The sequence below is a fragment of the Zosterops lateralis genome (assembly GCF_965231275.1).
Source record: "Zosterops lateralis genome assembly, chromosome: 15".
NCBI lineage: Eukaryota > Metazoa > Chordata > Aves > Passeriformes > Zosteropidae > Zosterops > Zosterops lateralis.
Window position 1 is genome coordinate 5,943,128 of NC_139775.1, and position 27,998 is coordinate 5,971,125.

The window sequence follows — 27,998 nt, forward strand, 5'->3', positions numbered from 1 at the left end:
TGACTCACCCCTGGCAGCACTGCCCTGCATCCATCCTGAGAGGTTCAAATGAAATTCTGTCTGTCCAAATTCAGATGACAAGTCCTGATTTGACCCATTGTAACTACACCTGGCTCTGCCAGCACTCATTCTACTCTAAGTGAAATTATATCTGTGGGGAAGAAAGTGAGATTCAAATCAGTCCCAGTAATTAAGAAACCAGTAATTAAGAAACAGGCTTATTTACACTGTATAATCTTTAAGAGTTTGCTGTCTCCCTGGTTTCTGAAGAATGCTATTCTTGCTTTGTTACACTTGCTAAACACTCCATCTCTGTGACAGCAGCTACATCTAAAAACTACCCAGGCTATAAAGCTAGAGCAGTGCCAATTTTCACTGTTTTTCATCTAAGTGATTCTACAGTGCAGAGGCCCAGATGGTGCTTTTTTGTTAGGAAATTCTGCTATTCCACAGCCAGAGGATGATTTCACACTGTTTAAACTACACAGATATAAGTTCCACCTGTCTAAATAAGGCAATAAAAAAAGCAACAAGAAGAGCTCCCTTTTAACCAATTTGAGAGGGCTTGTATCAAACATATTATTCTGGCACAGAAAAGAAAATAAATCATAGCAATATGACAGTGTATCATTAGATGTTGTATCCCACCTCAAATCACAGAGCCCAGGAATTTCCAGCCCATTCTCAGGACTAAACAAAAGCTAAAGGCATAGGGAGGTCTCTATAGCATCCTACAAATGAGCCCTCCTGTCCTTATATTTTATCCTCCATTGGTTACAGACACTACATGTGTAATCAAATGCAAATCAGAGAGCACATCAACCATTTTATTTTCTGGAGGAAAACAGATTTTGTTGCTACTCATCTAGTAATCTCTCCCAGTTAGCTACTTCTGACTGTTAAAAGGGAATGAAACTGGGAATGGAATAATACAAGCAACAGAAAGGATTTCTGGAAGCTTGCAACAGCAGGATTGAATTTTGGCAATGTATAAAGAAAAAACCAAAACCCAAAAGCAAATGCCCACAAGCAATAAGTGAAACTCTACTGAGAAAAGTGACAGAACAATTTTATTGACTAGCCAGAATGAACTCAGACAAAGTGAATGAGAGGACTAAGTGATGCAGGCAAGCAGTAGTTCCTTGTCTGACATACAAACAAAGGCTTCCATCTCACTGTCCTTACCAAGCAATATTCCCACTGACATCTGGAAATACTGAACTCAGGTAAGTTCTGGCAGGCTGAGCCTCAGATTTATTTTCACATTTTTTTAAAATACAGATTTTTATTTATTCATTGTGAATAGATTAAAAATACAGCATAAAGCAATATAATTGCAGAAGTTTTTAAAATATACAGTTTTTCCCTTCAAAAATGTCACCAAATAAGTTGTGAATATTTCTGTAAACAATTTCCATTTTCATATTATTGACAGTCCCCTTTATCATATGGATAATTATCTGATACACCTTAGGACAGAAGGTAGTCTTCATCACCAAAAGTAGTATTTGCAAACAGAGGATTAACCATAACAATTTTTGCACTGAGTTGTGTGCACATTTACATATCAGATCTACATAGAGCTGTCAGCAACTTTAGCAACTACTGAATTTAGCAAATTAAACTACACCAAAGTGTCAATAATTAAACTCTACATCCTTTGCCTGCACATTTTGGACAGACACTTTCAATCTCCTCCCTACATGGTTAGTGCTGTTGTCACACATGCTTCCTTCTCACGGAAAATCTCAAAGATTTGGCATCAACACCTTATGAGGGAAACAAATCCTTTTGTCTGATTTTGCTATTGTCCCTATACAGCCTGTATGTACAGGTTCTGCACAAAACAGACTATTCAACTGTCTTCAGAGGTGAGTGCCTTCACCTTTCATTGACAGCTGATACTTTAATGCTATGAACTGAAATAGCAAAGAAGGCCACATCCCAGAGAGGCTTTAGGCATCAAAAGCAGAACTTTGGATAGGCATTGAAAACATTCATCTGAATTGCAGTCCTCTGGTTCTATTTCAGCATGTTAGGTACAAAAAAATATTAGGTCCAAAAATCTGGTCAATATAGTACCTCACTACCTAAGACCAACTGAAAACTAGAAATGAGACATTGCTCCATTAACGGTGAAGAGCTTCGCCCTCACTCTCAAAACAAAACAAAAAAAGTCCAAGGCAGACACTGCTTTCCCACAACCTCTGCAATCTACAGCAAAAAGATGTTGCCATTTGTTGCAAGGTTGCTCACAGCTACAACTGCCTTGCAGCAGCCAGAAGCACAAAATCCAAGGATAACTTTCCCTTCCCTCACAGAAAGGATTCAAATCTTCCCTTAACCAGCAGTTCACTTCTTTCAGACAGTGGCAGTTGTTTTTGACATCACCCTTGGACACTGCCTAAACAGCAATTCAAGATCCACTTGCCACAAAAAAGAGAAAATGGGAGCACAGTTTGATTCCAGTGACAGGCACTCACACAGGAAAGGAAGATTTCTGTTCCCTGAACAGCTTCTGCATTTTACAAGAAATTAATATTCCTTGGCTATGCATGAAATCCTAATCAATCCTGCATCATCTCACAGCCTGCTTAGCTTTACACTTGCTTTTAAGGGCTTAGCTGAAGTGGTGAGCACAACAGGTCATTCAGCACTTGACAAGGGCTGCCCCTTGTGCACATCAGTTTACACCTCAGGAGACTGCAAGGCCAAGGAGGCAGAAGCTTCCATCTTAATTTCCTGCAAAATTACTGTTAACCACAACCAAGGAACAGGAACAGTTTCTGTACTATCCATATAGATGGCAAAGCACCTTTGGAATAAAAAACTGGATTGCCTAGAGGAACTTGTCTCTAGGCAATGATAATTCAGCCACCATCAGGTGTTTGTCCTCCCCTCACTGGTTAAGATTAGGCAAAGAGGACACAAATTCAAGTGTTTGGGGATAACACCGTTTTTCCTTTCTAACTGGAAACTCTTCTCTAAATACCATTTGCAGATAAAATACCATTTAAAAATATACTTAAAGCATATGAATTGTTTTCTGTACATAGAAATAGGTGAATCAACATCTCCTAATCTCTTCAAACATCCATCTGGAAACAGTGGGAAACATCTTCTCATTTTAAGTGAGATGATCTATCTTCACTGACATTTGAGATGCCACTGTAAAACTGACTTCAAATTACCCATATATTACAAATCTTGCTACTGTACGTGATTGGACAAATATTAAGATCAGTAGAATTTTATACAACTAAACTTTTATATGGTGCAAAATGTGAAAATGAGAGAGGTAGCTGGATGCCTCACCTCATCAGGAACATGAAGCATTTTCTAATGGTATAATATGCAATGCTGGTAATGAATAAAACATTCCACCCTGAATATCCTCACCACTAATCTGAATCATCTTCCCTACCCCTCCCCAAACTAAGGAGTCCATCTGAAATTAATTTGAGTGTCAAATATCAGCAAAATAGAATGGGACTTCTTATTAACATCCGTAGCTGCATCCATAAACTGAAAATTTACATTCATGTGCAAATTTGGTGAGATACACCAAAAATGATGAAGAAATGCTGAGAATTTAGGAAAATGTTTTTCTGTATATGAGAAGGAGAAGAAAAATGTAAACACTGATGATCTGCTGTGTAAAAAACAGGATATGTAAAACCTAAACAATAAGGCCTCATTTTCTTTTGTCAAAAAAACTAGGCCTCTCAGTTCTAACAGTAAAAAAAGTACAAAAGGTCCAAGTGTCCATATATTACAGCTTCAAAACACAAACAGAAGTATGCTATGGCACTCACATTACTACTTACACTTAAGATTTCTACCCTCAAAAAAACTATAAAACTAAAATATGAAAAAAACCTGACCCGGCAACATCACATAAAAATACATCTTTTTAGCTGCAAATGCAGCAAGTCTATAAAAAATTTATATACAAGAACTGCTTAATTTCAGCGTCATTCTTCCATCATCGCCCAAGCCTCTTCTGCTTTTTGGTAGTATTGATTTGCCAGTCTGCCCTTCATGGCTTCCATGGCTGCTTCTGCTGCTTCTGTGTAAAGCTCACCTAGAGAGGAAACAGCATCAGTTATGTTGACAGAGTAAAGAAAGAATATGGCTTTAGTCTGAAGCAAATAAAGGACAAAGGGAGAAATTGAGGTCAAACTGCGGGGCCGGATGCATGGCTGTGTTTTAACAGTGTCTGAGTTACATCAGCTGGGAATGTGGCCTCTGCTCTCCAAGTTGAAAGTTATACAACTGGCTGCTGATGGCTCCCCAATGTATTTGGAAGGACTGGAAACAGGACCAGCCTGCAGGAGCCCCTCCAAGACAGACATCCAGCAGGCAGGTTACACAGCAACCAGAAAATGTTGTTTAGGGCCTGGGAGTCGTGGGTGTAACTCAAACTACAGGCAGCAACTTGCAGCTCAGGGCAGTGATCCAGAAGAGCAGCCTCAGAGGGAGTGAAGGTTGCCTGGCAGTGACTCAGTGTGCCACAGATAAGATGTGGCACCACCCACTACCCTGTCCCTGCCAAGACCTCTTCTTTCACTGTTACCAGCCCTGTTACACCCAGCAACATTAAATCTGAAGGTATTGACCCTCTCTATGTTCTGTAACAGCTGAAGCAAGAAATCTATTTTTGGGGTACATGCTGGGGGAGAAGGGAAGAAAAAGCAAGATTATAGATAACAGAAACAAAATGAGGCCCCACCTGATCTCTGTGGATCCTTATCCAGGTTGAACCCTCCCATCATTAACATCTCTGCTTCCCTGGCCAGGAGCAGATACCGGGGCTCATCCTGAGTGTCATCATATTCACCCCCATCATCACAGTCAGTCATGTTCAGTGCTGTGTTGTACCAGTGCAGTGCCTCCTTCCAATCCTGGGCTCTGAAGTCAAAAACAATTTTTGAAGATGGTTCCCTCAGGAAATGTACTTAGTACTGGAGATTCAACATCCAATTTTGTACTGGCTTCTCAGAGTCTTGATGCTCTCAAAGACAGTGAAATGCTTTCAACAAGACTCACTAACTGCACTATGGCATTAGGTCACTACAGCAAAATGAAGCTGGGGTCACTTTATGCAGGAATTACAGGAGAAGGTATCGGACTGAAGTGTTTTTCTGAGCTTCACTACCAGTAGTATGGTTTTGGTCTGGCATTTATATTTGTGAGAGTAACCAATTTAGAAAAAGTCTGAAGTTGTAGAGTCTTTCATAAATACTTAAAATCAGTAATTTTGCACACTGAGAATGCTCAGTGAACTTCAATTAAAAGTTTAATGTTATTTGACACTGGGAAATATAAAGACTATCACTGTTGTGCACAATAGAAAACTCATGTAAATAACAAAGACATGCTAAAATACAAAAGCAGAAAAACCATTGCCCCAGTCTTGCCTCAGTAAAGTACCAACAAGTTAACTTACTCAGTCACACACAGTACCTGTCTGCACCAAGATTTACACCTGTATCATATGCTCTTGCTACCAGAATCATGGAAGGCCGGTCTCCAGCTTCTGCTGCTCTCAGCAAGTAATTAAATCCTTTATTTCTGTTCTCCTTTGTATCCTAGTAAAGGGAAGAAAACCTTTAAAATGCGTGTTTCTAAAATGATCCCTTCATCCCTCTACCATTAAATGCAGTTTCCGAAAGTCAGCAAGTATTTAGTATGTCTGAGAAACTGCCACAGCCACAAGAAACATAACAGCTGAATAGTAAAGATGGCTTCAAAAGCTTCCCAAAGGCATGTGGTAATTTGCTGGCAAAACCAGAAAGAGGCAGCATTTTTTGCTCTTTTGCCCAAATCCTTAATTACAAGTAATCTTTTTTCTCTGAAGAGCCTATAGAACACCTAACTACAGTTTTTGTTTCACGTCCATTTCCTGCCATTCTTATGTTATTTTTACAATGGACCACGGTTTCGCTTTTTTTGTCGTTTTCCATACCTCAAGAGTGACCTCGGAAAGAATGTGATGTGGCAGCTGAGAGCACATGAGGCCTAACCCAACTATGGCTTCCAGCTCCCCACAGTCTGCAGCATGCTCCAGGTGGTACAGGGCTGACTCCTGATCCCATTCCTCATCCTTCTCACAGAAGCGTCCAGCTTCATGATAGCGAACCATGGCCAGGTGAACCTGGACGCAATTGCACAGGAGAGACACAGGATGATGTAGGGATCTGATCCTTTAAAACCCCTCTGCTCATACTTTACCAGCTCTTAGAGGTATGTCCTGGAGTAAGAGAAGGCTCAGGGGAAGCCTTACCAATCTCTGCAATTATCTGAGAGGAGGTTCTAGCAAGATGGGGGTCAGCATCTTCTCCCAAGCAGCTGGTGACAGGATGAGAGGACACAGCCTCAAGCTGCACCAGGGGACATTCAGTTTAGACATCAGGATGAATTTCTTCATGGGAAGGGTTGTTAAACATTGGAATGGACTGCCCAGGGAAATGATGGAATCACTGTTCCTGAAGGTGTTCAAGAAACAACTGGACATGGCACTGAGTGTTATGGGCTGGTTGACAAGGTGGTGATTGTTCAGAGGTTGGACTTGATGATCTAAGAGGTCTTTTCTAACTTAAATGATTCTGTGAAAAGTAGGCTTCTTCCCACACAAAAAGGTTTGAGAACACCTAAGGCTCCCCAGGATGCTCAGGATGTTCAGAAAGGTTTATATTATGTTACAGGAGTGGGCTTAAGGCCATACATAACCCCAAACTTAATTCACATTTCTGGAATAGTCTGGAGTAAAAAGAATCAGTCCATGCCACCAGCCCTCAGGAGCTCAGCTGTGCCTATGCGCAAGGTATGTGGGTCAGGCACACCACACCCACTGTCTCTTCCCTATGTGATGCCTCTGGAAAGGCAGACTGACAACAGCAGGGTTCTTCCCAAAGGAGCCCAGATGTTGCAAGGCCAAAAGCAGATGGAATTCATGGGTTCCTGAACTCAGATGTCCCTTATACAACATGAGTAGGTGACAGAAAGGTACAGATGTGTTATTTCCAACTGCACAAATAAATGCAAGCAGGACAACACTTCTATGCAAGGAATAAATACAAGATGTTTCTTGTTGGATAAAATAGTATCAGCAGACCCATCCTACCTTTCCAAGGATGGACTTCCCAATTTTCTTTTCAAGTTCAAGAGCATTGAGCCTCTGAATTTCTTGGGCAACACAGGACGGTCTGTGGATGTGGACTCTGGAAGAGTTGTAAAGATTCCATTTCTCCACACTGATCTGAAAGATGAAATACACTATTATTTATATGCAAAATTTAAATTTCCATCCATATGGATTACCATCCAGGAATCAAAGCCTCTATTAATATTGTTACTTAGTAGTAAATACTGTATTTTAAAACACAGCTTTCAAAAGTCATGTTAGTACCTGGATAAATGGTTATTGTTCTTCATTAAGAAATGGAGCAAACCCCTCTATTTCTAATTTGAACATCATTACTTTGAAGAATCATCTCAAAGTTCTGAATCAGAAAACATTACTTACAAAAATAAGCAACAGAATAGTTGCATTGCAAGCACTGAAGTTTTCCATGCACAAGAAAAAATGAAACCCATACTTTTCTGTCCAGAATTTCAGTTCACAACACTTTAAATGCAGCTTGCATTCTAGAACTCTACAAAAAATGACACATAACTGTGAAGAAGATTACAGGCAGATACATGCATTGGCATTTCCCTGGACGAGCAATCCAAATGAAGAAATTTTTGAACACAATGGATCAGTGGGAAACAGTAGCTGAAAACAATCCTATCATAATTAAGGCCTTTGCAGGTACACAGGGAAAACACAACAGGAAGGGTTACTGGCACAGAACCTCAGTCTGTTAAAACTGTTTCAATTTTCTGAAACAAGAATATATAATAATTAAAAGGAAATTCTAAAAGTTTTATATGGATAAATTATTAATTGTTGTCAAAGCTCTGCTTTTTCTTTTCTTTCACAGTAGTTATTAAAGTTTATACCCAAGACCAATTATCACAGAAGTTGTATTTTGTAAAACCACACAAGGTCTGGTCTTTCCTAACTCAGTTAGTTGACAGTAGTTCCTTCACTGTGTATCTGTTTCAAACACCGCATGTTATTAAGAAATCATACAGGATGCAATTCAAAAAATAAGGTGAAGAAAGGAAACTTAATTTAGTTAGGCAGAAAAAAAAATCCACAGAGCTGTAATTTTTTTTCAAGTGATCAATCACTAACTTATGACAGAGGTCAGCTACAGAGGTGACAGTTTGTTTCACAGTACTTTAATGAGAAATAAAGACAAAACATAAAAGGAAATAATAGAGCGGTAAGTTGATATTAATAAACATCTTCTGTAGCTGAAAAGGAAGGGGAACCAAAATCTGGTTTAGTGATGTGGTTAGGTGACAGATGAGTAGAACAAAGGACAAGCAGAACAGCAAACTCAGTCTGTGAACATTTCTGTTTTATTTACCCTTGCAGAGCTTCCCAAACTGTCTTCATCAGACTCCTGCCTCTGGCTGTTGTTTGAATGGCCCTACATTAATGTAAAGATTTATATAATTCAATTTGCAGAAAGTGATAATGTGCCAGTTATGCCTCTAGACTATTCCTACTCAGCTGAATTAATAGTAACAATGACCAAAACTGTTTCCACTGGATACTTTTCTTTCAGTGATATCACAATATATTAAGAAACATACCAAAAATGATACAGAACTTGGCACATATGAGATTTAACCCCATAAGCTGGAGATGCCATGACAAATACCTTGCCACAAGGAGGTGACAAAAGGAGTGGTCTCCCTGGAAGCAGAATTCTCTTTCCTGTCTTCTAATTAATTATCTTGTTAAGATCACCAGGTCAAAAAGCATTTATTTAAAAATTTGTATTTTAGAGGAGTAAGCAACTAACCCCCAGGAATTCTAAAGTTCCCTATTATTACCTGACAACAATATTAAGTTCTGTAATGTTTCAAGCCATATAAAATAGAGAGAGTAAATGAGTCTGAAAGCAGATCATATTCATGATTCCACAAGAAGATGGCTACACCTTCTAAATGCAATATGCAATACTTTACAAACCCACAAAACAACATCTAATCCAATAAGATTAGACTGAAATTAAGCTATTCATTACAAATCATCTTTTTCCTGCAAGAGTGTAATTTTTAATATGAATAAGTAATTTTGCAACATGGGGGAATTTCATTGTTTCCTCTGTTTTCAAAGTCTAGATCAGGATCAGATCTAGATCAGGAAGGATAAAAAACCAGATTCTTCAACAAAAACAGTTTAATATGAACAGGCCCAACTCTACTATACCAGTCAGGTTCATACCCTCTCTCTATGATCCAGATCTTCTGTCTCACTTCTCTTCTCACTGGGATATCCACTGTCTCCACCATTTTCAAAATCCTACAGAAGTCAAGAACAGAACGGCATTAGCATTACACTTCGTAAGGACCTCAGCTTGATATTTCTCACAGAGCAAACTTTTTGCTGCTTTGATGATAAATATTGGATGGTTAAACTGGATGAAAATGATTGTGCTACCTCTGTCAGAAGGAGCAGGACTTAATGATACATAAAGTAGTCTAAGATTGTCTTCTCCTTTACATACATTAAAACAAATCAAGGACTTGCATATTTTATCAAATCAAGAATTCACTAAATATAGTTTTCAGCTTCCATGACAAACCAGTAACTGACAGCCCCTGGCACTAAAGCCCAGCACTAGAAAATGCCCATTGCAAACTTCTTGCATCCCCTCAGGCAAGGTTCTCTAGCATCTCATGGTACCAGAATATGCAGAGACCTAATCCATAGGGATTCTTTAGCTTTCATATCACAGCAGTTGGCACAAGTGACTAAGACACAACATGCAGGCAGGGGAACAGGAATGTGCTATAAGTACCCATAAAATTACACCAGATGCAAACAAATTTTTGGTGGTAAAATAATGAATACTAAAATATTAAGATAAAATGTTCTTCCTTTATTAAAAACAGCAAATGCACAGAGGTAACATGATCTGCAACAATAGAAATAGGCAGAGCACCTTTATGTGCTTTTACAGAACAAAACCTTTGGGAAGTCCTATAAAGACATTTCATTAGGCACTGCAACCTCATTTTCTCTTGGAAAGACACTCACCCTTTTGTTGTCAAGCTGATCCAAGTTATCTACTTCACTGAACACAGGCCAATCTAGGAGTAAAAAAGCATTTGCTGTTATTATAAGGACAACATGCTTGAGGAAAAAGCTCTAGATACCATCGTATTGCTTTTTTTTTTTTCACGGAACCATCTGTGCATTAATTATCTACATAGAAGTACTTTCAGTTTTATTTCTGCTCAAAGAGGAGCTCTAGAAACAACTGTTGTGGACTAAATCAATGCTGTTGTGGTTAAAAACAAAGCAAGACAAAACCAAAGTAAGACAACTCCAATGTTCAGGAACCCCCCATGAGGTGATGTATGAGGCTCACTCACTAAGCACGTCCACCTTGTGGCTGTGAGGGGTTGCAGAGGAGGGAGAGCAGGGCAGGGAGTCAAATGCCACATCACTCATGCTTTCATCCCCAGAGTTTTCAGAGAGGCGGAAGAGCAGCGGGGGCCGACTCCCAGACACCGTCCTCACCCGTCTGCTGCCGCATTTCTCCTCTGTGCCACGGAGAATGGTTTGAGCAGATTCCTTGGCAAATCAATCAGAAAGTCCTGTCAGTAATCCTGCTGTGTATTCTACACATGCTATACAAGCCAATGTGAATGTTTATCAGGAGTTCTCTATAAATATACACACAGAAGTATTTGCTTTGAGAAGTTCTACACTGCAACAAAATATCAAGCCCTGACATTTTTACTATCAGAGAGAGTTTTGTTTAGGACTGAGTTTCTTTCCAAGTGTTACATCAAGTCCCATTCCCACCAAAATCAGCTGAAACTGAGATCAATTTGCAACAAGCATCAAATCAGGTTTCTGAGATCCAAAACTTATAAATTGTTTCAGCATTCGAAGATCTAGGTGCCCCGAAAAATACAGTGTTACAAGGTTCTCTGTTAATTAAAGCTGTAGCTTACTTACACTTTTTCATCAAACACTTACAAGCAATTTTTTATTATAATCCAAGGCATCCTTCTCTTTGGATGAAAGATCAAATGGTGTAAGCCCCATGCTTTTGCAGATGTTGTTGCAGAAATGAGAATGAAAGAACAAGGCCATACCTCGAACACCTAAGGCATTAAAAAAGATTTAAGAAAGGGTTTTATTCAAATTTTATATTACAATTTACTTATTAAAAGCTGAAAGTCCCAAGCTTTTCCTAAAAAGTCAAGAGAGAGAAAATGCTTTGTAGCACACAGCCTAACCCACTTCAACACCTGTAAGAGTTTTTACTCCCTCTGCATGAGAGAGTGAAAGAAGTGTGAAAGATGTTGAAAAGCTATGTATGGACAAGATATAACAAAAACCTAATCCAACTGCATCACTGAGAAACGTGCCTAAATTCAATCCTGCTTACAAAACGTGCAGTGTCCTATGAACAACTTCACATATAGACACTTGAAACTTTGAAAATACTTGGTGCTTATCTCTCTGCATTCATCTGTATCCATTCCTGCAATGTAGCTAGGAAATCAAAGGCCATGATTATTGTTCTCACACTGTAGAAACTACTTGAATACATTACTTGTTTAGGAGTAGGCCTGGAGACATGAGCCAAGATCAGCTCTCATTTTAAGACTGCCCTTATATGACAGCTGACCTGTACAGGACTCCTTACAACAGGACTTCCCCAGCTGTTTGCATGACCCTCAGAAACGTGTCAGCTCACCCAGTGCAGTGGCTACTCAGCAGAGCTGGGAAGGGAAGAGAAGCAGCCCTTAGTGAAACAGAATTATTGATTTTACCTAGGTTGCCATCTCCAAAATCTGTACCACTCTCTGTATGGATCTGAGGGTCTGTGTAAAGATCTCCAACTCCCTGGATATCAACAACAATGAGCTGGTGTCCTGAGCGCTCAAAGGTGAAGTGACTGAAGGCCTAGAAAGAATCGTAGAAAATTTCTGAGAATACTCTGGCTTCAACTACTGAAAAGAGCAACACACACACACATATATGTAACAACCCTGTTGTAAATCAGAAAAGAAGTCTGATAACCCTATCAGTGAAATGTAATTGGTATAAACATCATGATGAAAGCAGCAAGAGAGAGTAAAAGCATGTAGTATCCTGTCTCTCCAACCTGCTCCAACTCACAGAGAGGCTAAAAAGGCAGGGTGAAAAGCAGCAGCAGGTGCAGGCAGGGGAAAGGAGATTGTTCAACTCCTCATTTTTGTACTAGAGATTGTTTCCACAGTCTTCACCTTAAGTAGTGCGGAGCTGGCTGGCAGAGGGAACAACAGTGGGCTCTGAAGCCAGTGCAGAATAACTTCTGTATAAACATTCTGGCTGTGTCAGTGAATCTGTAAGTTCTGCATCGCTGGGACACTGCTTCCTTCTGCCAAGCATTACCTCTGCCACAGTTTGGGGAAAAAACCCAGTAAATAAATGTGAGGATTCCCACAAATTCTTCTTCCCCTTTGAGTGATTGCCCTGAGCAACTACTCTGTGTCTACATTTGTGTATCAGATAATTAAATGTACATTTATGCTCTCAAAAATACACATTTCAAGAATCAAGTATAAAAAGCCCTTCTCTTTAAAATAAAGCTGCGATATTAAGAATCTTCTGGGAAAGCCTCCAAAAAAGCATTGCCAGGCCTGGGAGAGGTGACTGGTGGTGATAGACAAACATTTTAACTGCAGCAAATACCAGGGAACATTTTGTTCCCAAACTGTGAAAGTGAAGCACTGATTCAGTGCACAAATGACAGCCCAGAACATAAATTCCCTGCTTACATTAAGCCTCATGACAAATACCTTAAAAATAGTAGAAGAAAATGTAAAGAACAAAACTCTCAAAGCCCAATAAAATACCTCTTTGTTACATTGACCACTTTGCATTTTTTGATAGTATTTTAAATTTATTTTGCGGGATTCAAGAATCACTTGAAATCTGTACTTGTATTTCTATATGCAATCTCAGATGCAGCTATTCAGAGGCTGCAGCTGGAAAAACCTGCACTTTTATATGCAAATGGACTAGATTTACTTACATGAATTGGATACCAGCCACGTCTTGTGTATTACGTGAGGCACCAAAAGACTATTCTGTATATAGTACATGAGATCTCTCTCTCACTGCGTCAATTTGAAGAAAGTTTGAAATATTTTGATGATCGCAGTTATAATTAGTCAAAGGGCTTAAGGTTTCCAAAGAGTACTAACCCTGTTCAACTCAACTGTAACCAATTGAAATCCAATAAAGAAGCCTGCTTGAAAGAGCAGGCCCCAAGTAAGGGCAGACAAACTGCAAATAGAGAAATTAATCTGGCATTGTACTGTAGAGCCTGCAGTTTCCTTTCTTGGCAGTAATGCAAGACCTCTGGAGAGAGCCCAGAAATTCCCTGCAGCAGAGTCTATGGAAAGCATGAAACAAAGCCTCACTTGTGGAGTTAGACGAATGTTGTCGTCTCGCACAAATCCAGAATTCGAGTTGTATTTGATGTACTTGCCCTCAATGTAATGTTCCAGATGAAAGAGAGGCTTTCCAGGCCTGTTCTTCATTTCGATAATACAGGTCTGCACTATATCCACCTGGGGAGGGAAAGAAGATAAACAATGACTAACAGAATACTGTCTTCAGATCAAAGTGTGTATGAATCCTCCAGCTGTGAAAACTCTCCCAATGCAACAATCTGAAAATTTGCAAAGATCCTTCTGTTTAACAAGGCTGTGAGGGAAAAGTCATGTGCTTCTTGAGTTATTGGAGGAATTCCATAAATTAAAAGCAGTCACTTCAAAACAGCTCACTTCTGCAGCAAACCTCTCTGAAAAAATTCTTAGCAAGCGCTGGCTATTTTATCTCGTGCGTCCCTTAAAAGTACTCTGCAAAGAGCCTGCACCCAGTGAGCAAAACATACAGTCACTACTGCACAACTCAAATGCATTTTCAGAGAAGAGCTGAGGGTACCTACTGTTCAGATATCTCTCTATCCTGCCTCACCCTCTCCCTCTGTCCCACACACATTCCTAAAGCAGAAACCATCACAACTCTCACCCTACTTACATATTTTCTCCAACATGGCATTTAAAACTTCTAGATTTGTGGATTTCTCTCCATGTGCTTCACTATAAACCTCACCTTGCCATTACAAGCCAGGTAGTTATCAACTAACCCTCATATGGGAGGCAATGCAAATATCCCACATATCAAACCTACTCATTTTGGCCATTAAAATTGCTAAGGCTTCCTGCAGGTTTCCAGCTCTTCTCAAAAATCAATGCTAGTTATTGATGTTTGGATGGGTGTGCAAGATTTAAGCATCTACCTTCCTGGAGCATTAGCAGTTAAGCACTTGCTGAGACTGCTGCTGGCAATAAATTCTGTGACATCTCTGGTTATCACAGAAGCTGAGCACACATCAAAGACAGCAATACAAACATCATTTTATTTTGGTTTTCAGTCAACAGCTGAGGACAGTCAGACATTCACAAATACACAGCTCCTAGTCCTGGAAATATAAAGCAATTTCAGTATTTACTCCACTCAAAATCAGCTATCATTTAACAGAAAACACAGAATGGCAAAAGAATCTATGCAAGCATTTAAATGCAATGGAATGTGAACAAGTAATTCCCTCTAAATTATGTCAGAAAACTAACCCAACAGAAGAACAATATTGCATTTCTCCTTAGTAAGATCTTTGAATGCACCTGTTTGGGTGGCTTATGCCGGTTGTACTCCTCTCCCCAGAGTTTTGCTTCCATCTGCAGTCGAACATCCTCAAAATAAACATCCCTGCTCACACTCTCTATGTATTGCTTGGCAACATAATTATAGGCCCCTTTCCAGTTCTGAGTGTGTAAGAAGTTGGACAGCTTTTTTCTGAAAGACAAATCAATTGTTGGTGAAAGGAAATCCAAGGATTTTAATTCAATCTTTCCCATTTCCTTGCCTGCAAGGACAGGCTCCAAGATGAGCATTACCCTCAGTCATTTACCAGGTACTCTACCTGAAACACGAAGCACAGGAAGGGGACAAGGGAAAATGAAGCATCCCATGGGAATGGCTGGGATGTGCCAAACTGTTTCGTTTAGCTGCAGCTACTTGTGCTCTGAACTTTCTCCTGTTCTCAATTCCTTTCCTTTCCTCTTCCTCTCAAATCTGGAGGATGAAGGGTTAGTGCCTTGTCAACAACCTGTTCTAATGTCAACAATTATTTTCTGCACAAATTAACAGGGAGTGGCCTTTCAAACATGAACTGAGAAACCTCCTGGGATAAAAGCAATCTGCTGCTTCTCAACACACAGCAATAACTGCCCAGTAACTCACATACTCCCAGCAGAAAAACTGCAACTGACAGTTCTTATGATGCAGCTTTTCCCTTTTGTTGATGAGCAAATCTTTAATTCATAGATCCCTCCAAAGCAGTGGGGCTGGGGCAGGGGGATGGTAGAGCATAGCACAGGAAAACTTTGATAAGAAAGCATCTGCTGGCTGCCAACAAATGCATTAAGCAGGTGCTTTAATTAGTAGCAGCACTCAAACTCTCAACCCTTCCCCCTCCTTCCTTTTCCTCTCCCTGCCAAGACCTTGGTGCAGAGGCCTTGGTACAGGGGACACTCTACAGGCAAAGTATTTTCATGCTGCCTGTCCTCCTGCAGGCATGGGCACACAGTCAGTGCAACAGAGGCCTTGGAAAGAATGAACAAGGATATGAGGTAAGATTTTCAGCCAGATCCCAAACCTTCCCACTTGTCGAAGGAACACACTCCTCTGCATAAAACAAGCCACCTCATGTTTTTCTAAAGTCAGTATCCTCACACTGATTCACTGGGCCATGGGCAGCTAATTCTGTCACAGTCTTAACTAAACACTTGCAGAGTTACAAAAATCTAGGAGAGAGCTCCAGGTGGGAAATATCACTGTACCACTGACCCATATGGGAAACCCAGCAGTTGGAAGCTGACATTCAAGTTATGCTTTTTTATTATCAGAGGTTAAAGGCAAAACAATTTGCTAACAAATTTCTGTTCATGGCATGACTCAAAATATTGTGCAATAGGGAGTTTGGGAAGTAACAAGAACTAAAAGCAATGTCAGCAGGCTGAGATTTGTTACTTCCCAGGCTCCACTCACTACTGTCTCCAGCTGGCTTTGCAGGAACAGAACCACCAGCATGAACTGATACTGAAACAATACTAAACTGGAGCACTGAGGGGTTATTTTTCTTTGGTTTTGCTCAAGTTCAAAACATCACATTTTCATTTTTAAGGAGTGTCTATCTTTCCAGAGCTGAAATCACACATGAAGTGCAATTTCTCTAGATTCCATATATGGGAAGAAGGGGAATGTTTTTAAACATACACATCTACCCTTTCCAGGAAACATGTTTCCAAAGCCTGGAAGGAGTGGGGTAATCTCTTAGCACACACCAATTTATAGCTGGATGCTGATCCCCACAATAACATTTGATAACACTCTCCAAGGAAAGAAAAGCTCCTCCTCTGTCTTCCCCCAGTTTATCCTTCTGGGAAGCACAACTGTTAGTGTTCAAGTTCTGCCTTACTCAGAACATTATTCTGGTATATGTGATCCAAAGTAAACTCTAGGAGGACAACTTTCTTCACCAATGGAGGCTTTTTCAGTTGAGACTGCACCATCCAAATATTCTTTCTCTTTTCTCTGCCTAACTACAGGCCTCAAGCTGGTCTCCAGGCTGCACACACCTATGACCTCACATCAAATTTTACGATATTTCAGCACACAAGGAACACAGAAATTAAGTGGCTGTTTTGATACTTTCGTGAGTATTTCACCTGCCAGGGATGGTTGAAGTAGAACATTCAGAGAACATTCTCCTTTCCGAATCCCGCTCCCTGCAGATGGAGTCCCGCAAACCCCTCATCAAAGCCTTTCAGTCACCACAGAAAAAAATACTGCAAGGAGGCCAACAAAGATGAAGTGGGCAGATACTCACGTTCTGAAACACTCTCGCATTGCTCCACGGCCAAAAGGCTGGGGAAAAGAAGAAAACAAAAATCTAGCATTGCCATTTCCACAAAGTTGATTTCTAACCAATAAGAGACACAACCATGACTTCCCCTTTATACCATGCAGAAAGCAGTTTTCAAACAGACTCTATAAAAATATTTCCTCAAGGAAAAGTGAAAATCCACTGGTAGTGTAAGCAGGTATCTGGGAAAAAGGATTTGGATGAACTCCACTACCAATATCCCAATATATGGAGAAGAAACGGTATGTCTTTTAAATTAGCTATTTAAATTCTTTCCCCAGTTGTGAGTCAGCTCTGTGTGACTGCCTAAAGAAGCTTCACAGACTTCATTTGCTGTCTGCATTTAAGCTCTGTATAGGATGTGCCAAAGAGAGCATCATCTCCCCAGATGCCAGATACTCAGCCAGCAGCACAGCCCAGAGCAAGGCAACTCAACACACAACCAACCCCAGGACTTAACTGGGAAATGACAGTGCCTTCTACCCTCCCATAAAGAAAATTCAGTTGGTTTTCATTCTAGGACAGAAATTATTTGGGAGCACACAAAATAGTAGGACTACTGCCAGGCAGGGAAATTATGCCAGAAGGAAATGGGAGGGGTGACATGGAAGGAACATCACTGGGAATGGAACAAATGCCTCACGTTGCTGACAGGGAAGGTCTGACTCCATTTTCTACTCTATTCTGGAGAGAAGGATACAAAGATAAAGAGGAGAAAATATTTACACTGAGACTTCAAAATTTCTATGAGAAAAACATCTTACTGCCACTATTCAGGAACAGAAAGGAAACTACAAACTTGATGTTAGTAAACATGAAGGACAGTGTGGTCTTACTTGAGAAGCCATCTTGATAAGGACTTCATCTTCAACCCAGTCCCCAGTAACTGCATTGTACCTGCAAAATCAGGAGATACGTCTCAGAAAAATGCAGAGGGAACCCAAATCCTCCCATTTTCAGCACCAGCATGTATCCTTCCTTACCTGTAACTGATTCTGGAAAGTGCTGCTGCCACTCCCACACAAAAGCTTCCAGTCATCCCACTACCCTCTGGTCCTCCTCATTTTGGGCAGGCAAGCAGAAACACATTTAGCTCTTTGAAGAGACACTGAACCCTCCTGCTAACGAGCAGATTCCAAAGCAGAATCTGAACTTCTGTAACAGTGCAAATCAGGCTTTATCTGCTCTGAAGTTAAACCTCCTGTGTGATGCCTGGGCAGCACACTGGGGCCAGAAAGGGCCTCACCAAGCTCTACACACTGGACAGGTTGTCTCCCCCAACCGTGAGCTTGCATAAGCCGGGTTCTGGCTGAGTATTTGGCTTGGGGCTGTGGAGAATGTGAGCAGCAGCAGCTGTGAGAAGCAGTGGGGCCAGGAACTGCTCAACACTGCACTGAGGGAGGAGCAAGTCCCTGCACAACCCTGTGATAATACAAAGAGTACGACTGTGGTTTCTCCCCACCCCTTCAACTCCCAACACAGTGAAAACCAAATTGAGGACCACAGCAGCTGAGTCATCAACACATGATTGTTTCCAGCCTGGTTCCCCCAACCTGCAGAGAGTAATTCGTGCATGCAGGCATCCCATATTCTCCCTTACATATCACCCCAGTTTGCAGCAGATAAAGAGATAAAAATAGGAGTATCAGAGTCATTTCTCTTTAGCAAGATATCGAGCAGCCCTAAACCAAAATTATCCATTATTTGTATTTTAAAATATGCAAACTATTTCAGGACTGTGGGGCTGACCAGGGACAGATGCAGTCTTTGGGGAAGAGCAGCACTGCATGACTGGTATGGGATTAGAAGGGAGGCCTCCCCAAACACTGACACTAAGGGGTGATTAACTGGCCTCTAACCCCTAACCCTTCCTCCCAGAAACCTGTGTCAGTAGAGTAAATATTTTGGCAAAGCTCATGTTAAAGCACTGAAAGCAGTTTCAGGCCAAATTCCCTTTTAGCACGTAGACCACACTGAGCTATTCTGGGCTTTATAAGTATTTAAATTTCAGCCACATGCAACAATACTGCACGGACTAGCAACACTGAAACTGCTGTTTTGGGAAAGTCATGGAGGGTTATGTTACTTTCTTTCCCAAACTATTTAAACTAAGTATGCTGCCTCTCCATTGGGATTAATTTCCTTATTAGATTACATTTATGGCATTAATAAATCAACCAGAAAATACTTTTCAGCCTTGCTTCCTGTCTACACAGTAAAAGCCCTAGATATTGCTTAAGTGGGAGAGAAAGTGTGACAATGGTTTGCTGAAAAGTTCATTTTTTGATGATGTGCAGTATTAACATATTCCTGGGAGACTGAGTTTAGATCCACTCACTTTGGGCATTATAAAAGTTCTTCAGCCAGATATTCTGCACTACACAAACTCAGCCCTTGCACAAACCAGCAGTCCTATTTAATATCAGCACCCAAAGTAGGAAGACCCACAGACCTGTAACGAGTGGCGCGTTCCGTCTCAATGTCCTCCAGGTGAAATTGTGCCCAGGGATCAGGCATGTGCTTGGCTTTCTCAATAGCATGTTTCCAGGTTTCCTGAAGAAGTTACAGATTGGCAGTTAATATTTACGATCAGCAGCAGCTCACAAAACCAGCAGTTTCTGGAGCACATCAGGATCCCAATGCTATGGAGATGTGCAATTACACAAGCCCCTAAAGCATTATTCAGAGCAGAGACCAGGCAGTACCAAAGACCACTCTGATCTTTTTAACGTTTCAATTATAATGAAACCCAGCTCAGATACATAAAGCACAGACTTCAGTTCAATTTGCACCACTGTAAAGTTACTGAGAACAGAATCTGGCACAGTATATACCAGATACAATTTACAAAACCCGTGGTAATTTGCAAATATTTCTAACATGCTCTGCAAATGGCAATAAGGCACACCAAGATGATATTAATTCACTTTTTCGGTTTTGATTTTTAGCTTTTCATATCTGGCAGCAAATGCTGGTTTTGCATGCATAACAGTAAGTATGAAAAAAGTCCATTAAAGATGTAATTAATATGGATAAAGTAAGAAGTTCTGTGAACCCCAGGGTCCCAGACTGTGCTCAGCATGAGAAAGGAGAAATTAAAATATTGTAAAAATTGATTATTTCAACAATTCCAGACAAGTAGCTATTTCAATGTTCACCAAGTCAAGAGTAAAATACCAAAGCAGTTTTCTGGAGTACAAAAAGTCTCTCTCTAGCAGCCAATTTGGATGCTTTACTCTTTAACATTTTGTTCTCCCCCTCTTACATTGTATATTTCCAAGAAAACTGGAAATATGACCCTGTGATGTGCCAAATGCCTTCTGCAAAGTGAACAGGAGAAAAAGGACTCTGCACCTTGCCAATAAAGAAATCCTGAGCTCTGAGATATTATTACTGCCACTCTGATTGAACTCCAAGTGTGCAGAAACAGTAACTTAAAATTTTGGGATTATTTTGTTTTTTCAGGAATTAAAATCATTCTTTTTTTTATAAAAAATACACTATAAATTTGTGTCAGCAGTGGTATCAAGGAAGCTTTTTGAAGCACTAAGCGTTGATTGTTAATTTTTATTTTCAATTTCAGCTTTAACTATGCATACCTTTCAAACAATTTAAATACTCCCCTTTCTGACAATAATAACACAAAGTGAAAACAATACTACATTAAAGAAAACGAGTTTAAAGGACATGTTGAGAAAGCTTTTCTATATGTTTCATAAGAAAATGAAGTTGCCTCAGGTCATGCAATGACAGCTCATATGGACCTGAGAAGTTCCATACTTAAATACCTATGACAGAAATAAAGAGAGACAGCAACAAGAACTGCTTGGTTGATCAGCTGCATGAAATTGTTCTTGAGTAGATTCCATCTCCAAAAGATGATTTGTGTTCATGTTAGATGATAATTTAAATAAGTTAATTACTTGTGCTTGATCTTTTGAAGTGCTTTGTACAAAAGCTGTATCCTAACCTTCAAACAAACATTAGTTGGATTTCATGGAAATGGTGCTAACAGTGCAATTTTTCTCCTGCTGAAGGCATATGGCTGCCATACACTGAAATTTCAGGGTAGAGAACACAGGATGGGTATTATTCCATTTAACCTCTTTTAGTTTTGACTTGATGACTCTTATGGGCTGAGGCAATCAGTCCTCACAAACAATAAAATAATGAACAAAAACAAGTCCATTAAAAGGAAAAAAAAATCAAAACCAAACCAAAAAATCATAATGCATCTATTAGATATGGTGCTGACATTTTCTTTTTAACCTACCCGACCATGGTCAATCACAGAGCCATGCTTAGAACGATGCTGTGTGTCATTCTAAAGGATCCATGAGAGACATGAAAGTAGGAAAACACATGTGATAAGACAAATAATTGACAAAGAGTCTTGGTTCTCTTTGTTAGTTAAAAAAAAAAAAAACAACAAAACAAACAAACCAAAACAAAAAAAAACCTTCCAGTTAAAAGCCACTCTTCAATTTATATTCCCGAAAGTTCATTCTTAGAACACCTGTGAACAAACCTAGGTAAGTTAGTAATTTTTTTATTGGAAAGTATTTATTAAAAGGGTCTTGCCTATTAACTTGCTAATTAGACATTGCTGAGTCCTGTTTAAAGCAGAGAGTTAACAGCAACTTCTCTATCTGGCTCTGCCTTTCATTATCAATGGCCCACACTACCTTTCTTCAGCTTTGAGGTCTGAGAGGCAGACTGATAAGCCAGGCTGTGGGGTTTAGGATGTCAGCCCTGGCTGGCTGCTTCACCGTGCTGGAAATTGTTACACCACCATTCCTGCAGCTTAAACAGCAGATGGACATTGGCTTGCTCCACATCTCAACACAAAGTAATTTATCTGTGATAGGAGCTACAATTCCAAAGTAGACATTGTGGAGAACAAAGCATGGGTACAAACGTTCTGCAGAAGCAAAATGACAGCTTAGGAAGGAGGAAATAATTCTGAAATTCTGAAATCCTTATCAGTTTTATCTCAGACCATATGACTCAGAAATTGCACTGCAGACCCAGAGGGGAGTGTTTAGTACATGTTTAACTGTACAAACGAATGAAGACTAAGCTCCTCATCAGGTCTTAACTTGCTTAGTTTAACATACACCAATACCTGTCCCATTTCTAAGCTTTTGCTCCTCACCTTCCTTAGGCATATGTACCTTTTAATGTTTCTATTAACTAGCTTTGGTAAAAATCTTCCTGCAGACAAGCCAGCTTCGTTTTCAATGTGTTACTCACTGTTACCTGACTGAAATAACCCCCAAACATTTTTTCACAATTAAAGCATGCATTAGGCATAACCGAGATTTTAGAGTATCTATTAAATAAATGTTAATATTTATAATAAGAAATGTGTTAATAAAACACATTAAATATAGGAAAATCTAAGAGATATGTCAGTTTAGCACAAACTGTTTTTATTCAGAGTATCTAAGCTACAGAGTGGATGTCACTTGAGGCTCCATTGCCTGGCCTGATCTTTGTGAAGGGAGCTGAGTGAAAAAGGACACACTGCCAAGGAAGCACCAGCTACAGCCCCGCTGACCTTCCTGCAATGCTGTAGCTGCTGTTCATCCCAAAAAGGTCAGATACTGCTTATGTACACTGTCAGGAACTATTGCCAGTGTGACACTTCATGCCCAAGCCAACATGTCAAAAGCTCCCTAAGAAGGAGCTATAACATAAAAACTTCCCCCAACAATTTCATAATTTACAATTTTATTTGTCCAACTAAAAATATCGCAGACTAACAAAATTCATAATAAATGATCTTCTGACAGGTCCCAATTTTTCTTACACCAATTGTATTATTTTTTGAATCTCCCAACCAACATACTGCATTGTAAATGGTTTGATCCTAATGGCAGAGAATTGTTCTCCTGGACTGAGTGGAGGATGATCCCCTCCTGAACTGAAAGGGACAGTAACCAATTCCATGGCAGTGTCAGACTATTGGCTTAATGGAATTAACTTCAGATGAGTATCTTCATTGAAAAGTGTTAGTTACAAGAGATGAAGAGTTAGAAAATGTCTCATGCCAACTAAGGAAAATCAAAACCTTAATGAAGACTGGAGCCAGTACTTACCTTAAAGCTAAAGCTTCTGGGAGAAGAGCTTGAACTATACTTCTCAGTTTTTGCTAAGCTGCTGTAATAATTGTCTACTTTGTTACTGGCAGACTTGTTAGAAACCGGATCATCAGTTATTGGACAGATAAAATAATTGTCTTCATCATCACTATCAGCATCAAGATAATTCCCAGAGTCTGCTGGAGTCGTTCTGGCATTATCAATCCCTTCCATACGGAAAATAAGGTCCTCGTCTGCCATGATTGCAGGAGCTTGGTTTAACTCCTGCAAGGACTGCAACACCCACTACTCCAATGCACATGCAAACGGGGGGAAGAAGCTGGGTGAGAGAGGAAAAAAGGAAAATGTTGTTATTAAAAGAACAAATAATGCATGACACTGATGTCTGTACACTGGCAGAAAAGAAATATATTTGCATCTGGCTCTGTAAAAGTAATCCTCAAATACCTACATGTAGTTTTGACCACCTCTGCCAGAGTTGCTGAAAAGAAGCATTCTGGTTTTAAACCGCCACAGGACTGATAAGATATGAGCTTAGTATTATTCTGTGCTTGGTTATCTCTTCCTCCAAATGTTTTTATTCTTCTTTATATGAAATGCTGAGTTTCACAACACTAGTCTTAGAAACTTGAGGGAGTTTTACCTCAAACACCCCAGTCAAATTTTCAAATCTTTTCAGGACAAGTCTTCTCAAGGATATTGTCTACAAATTATCAGTCAAATATATTAGAGAGTATTATAAGAACAACATAGAAAAAAATTCCACCATCCACAAGATTTAAGTTGGCTTTTAGCTCACACACAGCCAATGGCCCACAGGCTGCTGAAAATGTAGCATTGCCAAAAAATGAGGTGGAGGAATGATTAAAGCCCTTGGAAGAGTTGGAAGTTTACATGCATACTCTGGAAATACTGGCATGTACAAAATAGAGGATTAGTGAGAATATTCAAAATTTGGCCCTGATGCTGGCTGAGCAACAGGATTTAATTTGAAACAGACACTTCTAAGTGTCACATTGTTTAGTTCTTCACCCAATCAGCAAAATCGGGGATTTTCACATAGCTAGTCTAATAAAACAACCACGAACTACGGTTTTCAGTTTTGCTTTACAGTTATTCCTCAGCCTTTTGCATTTTCAGACATTCTGCACGAAACAGGAAGATGAATACACTCCTACAGAAGTACTCATAGCTGCAGACCTCACTCCCCAGTTAGTGAGAGACTGGTCACCACAGGAACAGCCTTAACATGCGGCAGCTTTCACCAGCAACATTATCTTGTTGGTTACTGCTCTTCTGACGGGGGCAGCATTCCCAAACTTCAGCCAGCAACACAGGTAACCCCAGCACTCGTTCAGGCAGCAGCTGCTCTGGAAAACCACTGCTGGAGGAGTGGTTTTCCAACTCACCTCACTTTGCACTGCAGGAGCTCTGCAGTGCTCACCTGCAGGAACTGTGGATTCTGGAAAGGCGCAGTAGCACATCCCTGGCAGGGGATGGTGTCCTCAGCTGCACTGCCCCTTTTACTGTGATCATCTTACCGGTGTGCACTGAGTGCTGGAGAACCCCTGCTGCCAGTCACACACACAGCCAGCAGCTGGCAAACGGTGCCTCAAGGACGTGACTAACCCAGGACACAGCACAGCACTGAACAGCCCCACTACGCCCCAGTGTTGTCCTCCACTCCCTCCTGCTCCTGCTGTCACACACATCAGCACATCCACGGGGCTCAGGACACTCTGAGAAGCTGCAGCAATGTGGGTTTGCGCAGCACTGACAGCAAACATTCTGATTTCTGTCACTTGTGTAAATGAAATATCACCACACAAATGAGTTTCTATTTAAGGCTAATGGTGTTTATAAAAGCCTCTTGTTTTTTCTTGGAACCATATTTCTTGTAAAGGACTTGTGATGTTTAATTTGGAAGTGTATGTACCCTTTGGAAGTGTATGTACCAAGAACCATCCTCAACCATGCTCTTTAGAACAGAATTCAATAACCACACTTTGAACTACACAAACACTGCTCTAAACCTCACAGTTTGCTTGCCTTATAAAAAAGCCTCAGCTTCATCCAAGGCTTATATTCTGTGCTTTTGCATTATAGCACAGTTGTACTATATAGCATTTTTTGTTACTACAACTATTGTGTTTTGATAATTTAATCTTTAATATCCATTACAGAAGGATTCCTAAGGCTAAGCAACAAGGAGAGTGAGACTGCACTGAACCAAGCCTGCCAGCCTGCACAACCTGTACTTTTAACTACTCACTTCAACCCACTTTGAAAATTTATTCCATTTTTTATCAACCTTGTACTATGTGATTCAAAATGCAGATAATTTAAAATACAGATCTTAATCTGCTGTAGTCTGTATAAATTTGTTTTTCCAATGCCTGTTTCAAGTATTTTTCCTTCTCTTGCCTTTATATCTAAAAGCCACACAACCAGGAGGGGCAGGTGAGTTGCAAGGACAACATGCAAATATGTGAACATAGATAAACAGCAGGGAAAATTCACATCACAGGGCTGTTAAAGCATGACTTGTTTTTTGTAGGTGCCTATTGTTGCAAAGCACTGCTGGGTTTAGTAAGACTCTTGATGAAGGTTCTACAGTGACCTCAGCATCTAAATCTGCCTTAATTCATCTCAGAGAGCTGAGTGATAGGAATATCCCAGTCAGCAAAAGAAGGGACAACTGGAGCATCTCCAGTTGCTTCTAATTCACTGTTTCAGCTCAGACACAGTCCCCTGCAACTCTTTCACACAAGAAAGGGGTGCAGGAACTGCCCTATAACAGAAGTCCCAGCTTGTCTTGTGGAGAATCATTAAAGCAAGCATGACCCAGCTCTCCCTGGTATAATACAAAATCCCTTTTGGTTTAAAACCCCTCAGTTAAAGCCATTTAACAGGACACCTGTAAGAGTAACAAACAGTTTTTTCTTAAAAGAGAGGTCACCTTTCAGGATAATGTTCTTTTAAAGTCCAGATTCAAAATTTAACCGAAGCAACTACACAGACCATGCACCTTAAAAAGTATTATCACATTCATGAGCTACAGACCCGAAGCTACATAAACTTGTCCAGAACACCCCCACTAGCTATGTTAATGCCCTGTAGTGTATTACAGAACTACTCTGCTTTCCAAACACCCAACTGACCCCTACAAGGCAAACGTCTATTCTCATCTGACCAAACACTGCAAGAAAACAGGTTCAGTGAGTCTAGGTGAGAGCTGTGATAAAAAACAAGATAAAAAACCCCAGAGATATCTCAACTCACTGTCTATCTTTGAAAACCTTGTCTTGCCAAAGACAGATTTCTAATGAGAAGCCTTTTCAACACAGGTTCCTTCCAGGGTATCACTACTGCAAAACACCATGGCACAAATCCCATTCAGTTTGGCCGCAAGCACGGCTGAGATAATCATTGTATAAGTCCGAGTGTTAGAGAGCAACAATGCAAAATTCATGAACCAAAGGGATGTGCCCTGTGCAAGGAAACACAGCGTGGCTCCAAATACACAAACAGCTCTTAGAGCTGCAGGCAGTGAGGCACAACAACAGCCGTTCCCAGTAAATCCACCCTGCTGCCAAACACGCAAATAAACATTACCTTAAGAGTATCCAAAACACAGGGGCTGAAAAGGACAGAAAAAGAACGTCCAAGATAACTTTAAAATATCCTTCCATTGCCATTAATAGACCTGTTATTTCAACTGGCTTTAAATACTCTGCACAATTGCCTATCCCTGGCTTTTTGTAAGGATTTGCTCAGTATCCCGCGTCGTTAATTAACTCCGTGCTTTATGCGCATCGAGGTATTTGAAGAATTCTCCAGACACGAACCGTCCTGGAGCAGTCTCAGCTGTCAGCCCCGCACACAGCAGCTGTTTAACGCGGTCACAGACAGCTCCTGGCACTTTTAAACAGCGTAGGCAGCAAATTACGGGCACTGTGGTGGAAATATAACTGGACGAAGCGCCAATCCTCAGGTGCGAGCGCAGCTCTGCTGCCCAGTACCACAGACCGGGTTATTTTCAGGCCCGTACAGAAGCTCGCCCGCCGGCCTTTCGCAGGCTTTCACTGCTACAGCGATCATCATTTCCCGCAATTAAAAACGCCCTTCCCGCCGCCGCCGGGCCAGGCCCCGCACAGCGACTGCACCTACCGGGTCAGGAGAGCCGGATCCGCCGCGCTGCCCGGACAGCGAGCCCACAGCACCGGGCCCGGGCCCGCTCAGGACCGGCGGCCGAGGGCAGCGAGGAGAAGCCTCCTCGCCGAGGGAGGAAGGAGAAGCAGCCCAGCTGAGGACGGACAGCCGAGGGGAGGAGAAGCCGTCCCGCCGAGGAGGGGCGGCCGGAGGGAGGAGAAGCCGCCCCGCTGAGGGGAGGGAGGGAGGGAGGAGGCGGGAGCGGACAGCGGGGCCGCCCCTCACCGATCCCAGCCCAGGGAAGGCAGCGGGGCCGCCCCTCAGCGCTCCCCGCCCTGGCCAGACCCACCTCCCGCTCCCTCAGCGGCCCTGCGGGCACTCGCAGCCTCCCCTCACAGCCCAGCGGCGCCGGGACTCTGCCAGATTACCTTATTCCAGTGAGAAAGCCGATAAAATCTCAGCAGACCCCCCCAAGTAACGCCGTGAGCTGTTAACCGTGAGGGAGTCCCAGGGCGATGAGGACAGGAAGGAGGGCGGGGGTGTGCGCCTCTCCTGAGCGCTGCTCGCAGGACGGCCACTCAAATTTGCTTTTATTTCTGTTCCGGTTGGGTGT

The 27,998-nt window shown here is 41.1% G+C and overlaps 1 protein-coding gene across 3 annotated transcripts; it reads right to left on the bottom strand.

The window, feature by feature from the left end:
* Positions 1-1,048: 1,048 nt before the first annotated feature.
* Positions 1,049-27,485, bottom strand: EEF2K (eukaryotic elongation factor 2 kinase). Of its 3 annotated transcripts, XM_083872880.1 has the most exons (19): positions 27,404-27,485; positions 23,231-23,552; positions 21,403-21,453; positions 19,582-19,682; positions 17,966-18,026; positions 17,094-17,131; positions 14,827-14,998; positions 13,558-13,707; positions 11,920-12,052; positions 11,117-11,244; positions 10,504-10,705; positions 10,166-10,218; positions 9,350-9,427; positions 8,484-8,546; positions 7,127-7,261; positions 5,969-6,157; positions 5,467-5,591; positions 4,733-4,911; positions 1,049-4,084 (listed from the first exon to the last, which is right to left on the bottom strand). In XM_083872880.1, the coding sequence occupies exons 2-19, from the start codon at positions 23,471-23,473 to the stop codon at positions 3,975-3,977; spliced, it is 2,211 nt and encodes a 736-aa protein (XP_083729006.1). In that variant the 5' UTR covers positions 23,474-23,552; positions 27,404-27,485; the 3' UTR covers positions 1,049-3,974. The 3 variants fall into 3 exon arrangements, with proteins under 3 accessions (XP_083729006.1, XP_083729007.1, XP_083729008.1); XM_083872881.1 differs by lacking the exon at positions 21,403-21,453; XM_083872882.1 differs by lacking the exon at positions 8,484-8,546.
* Positions 27,486-27,998: the final 513 nt, after the last annotated feature.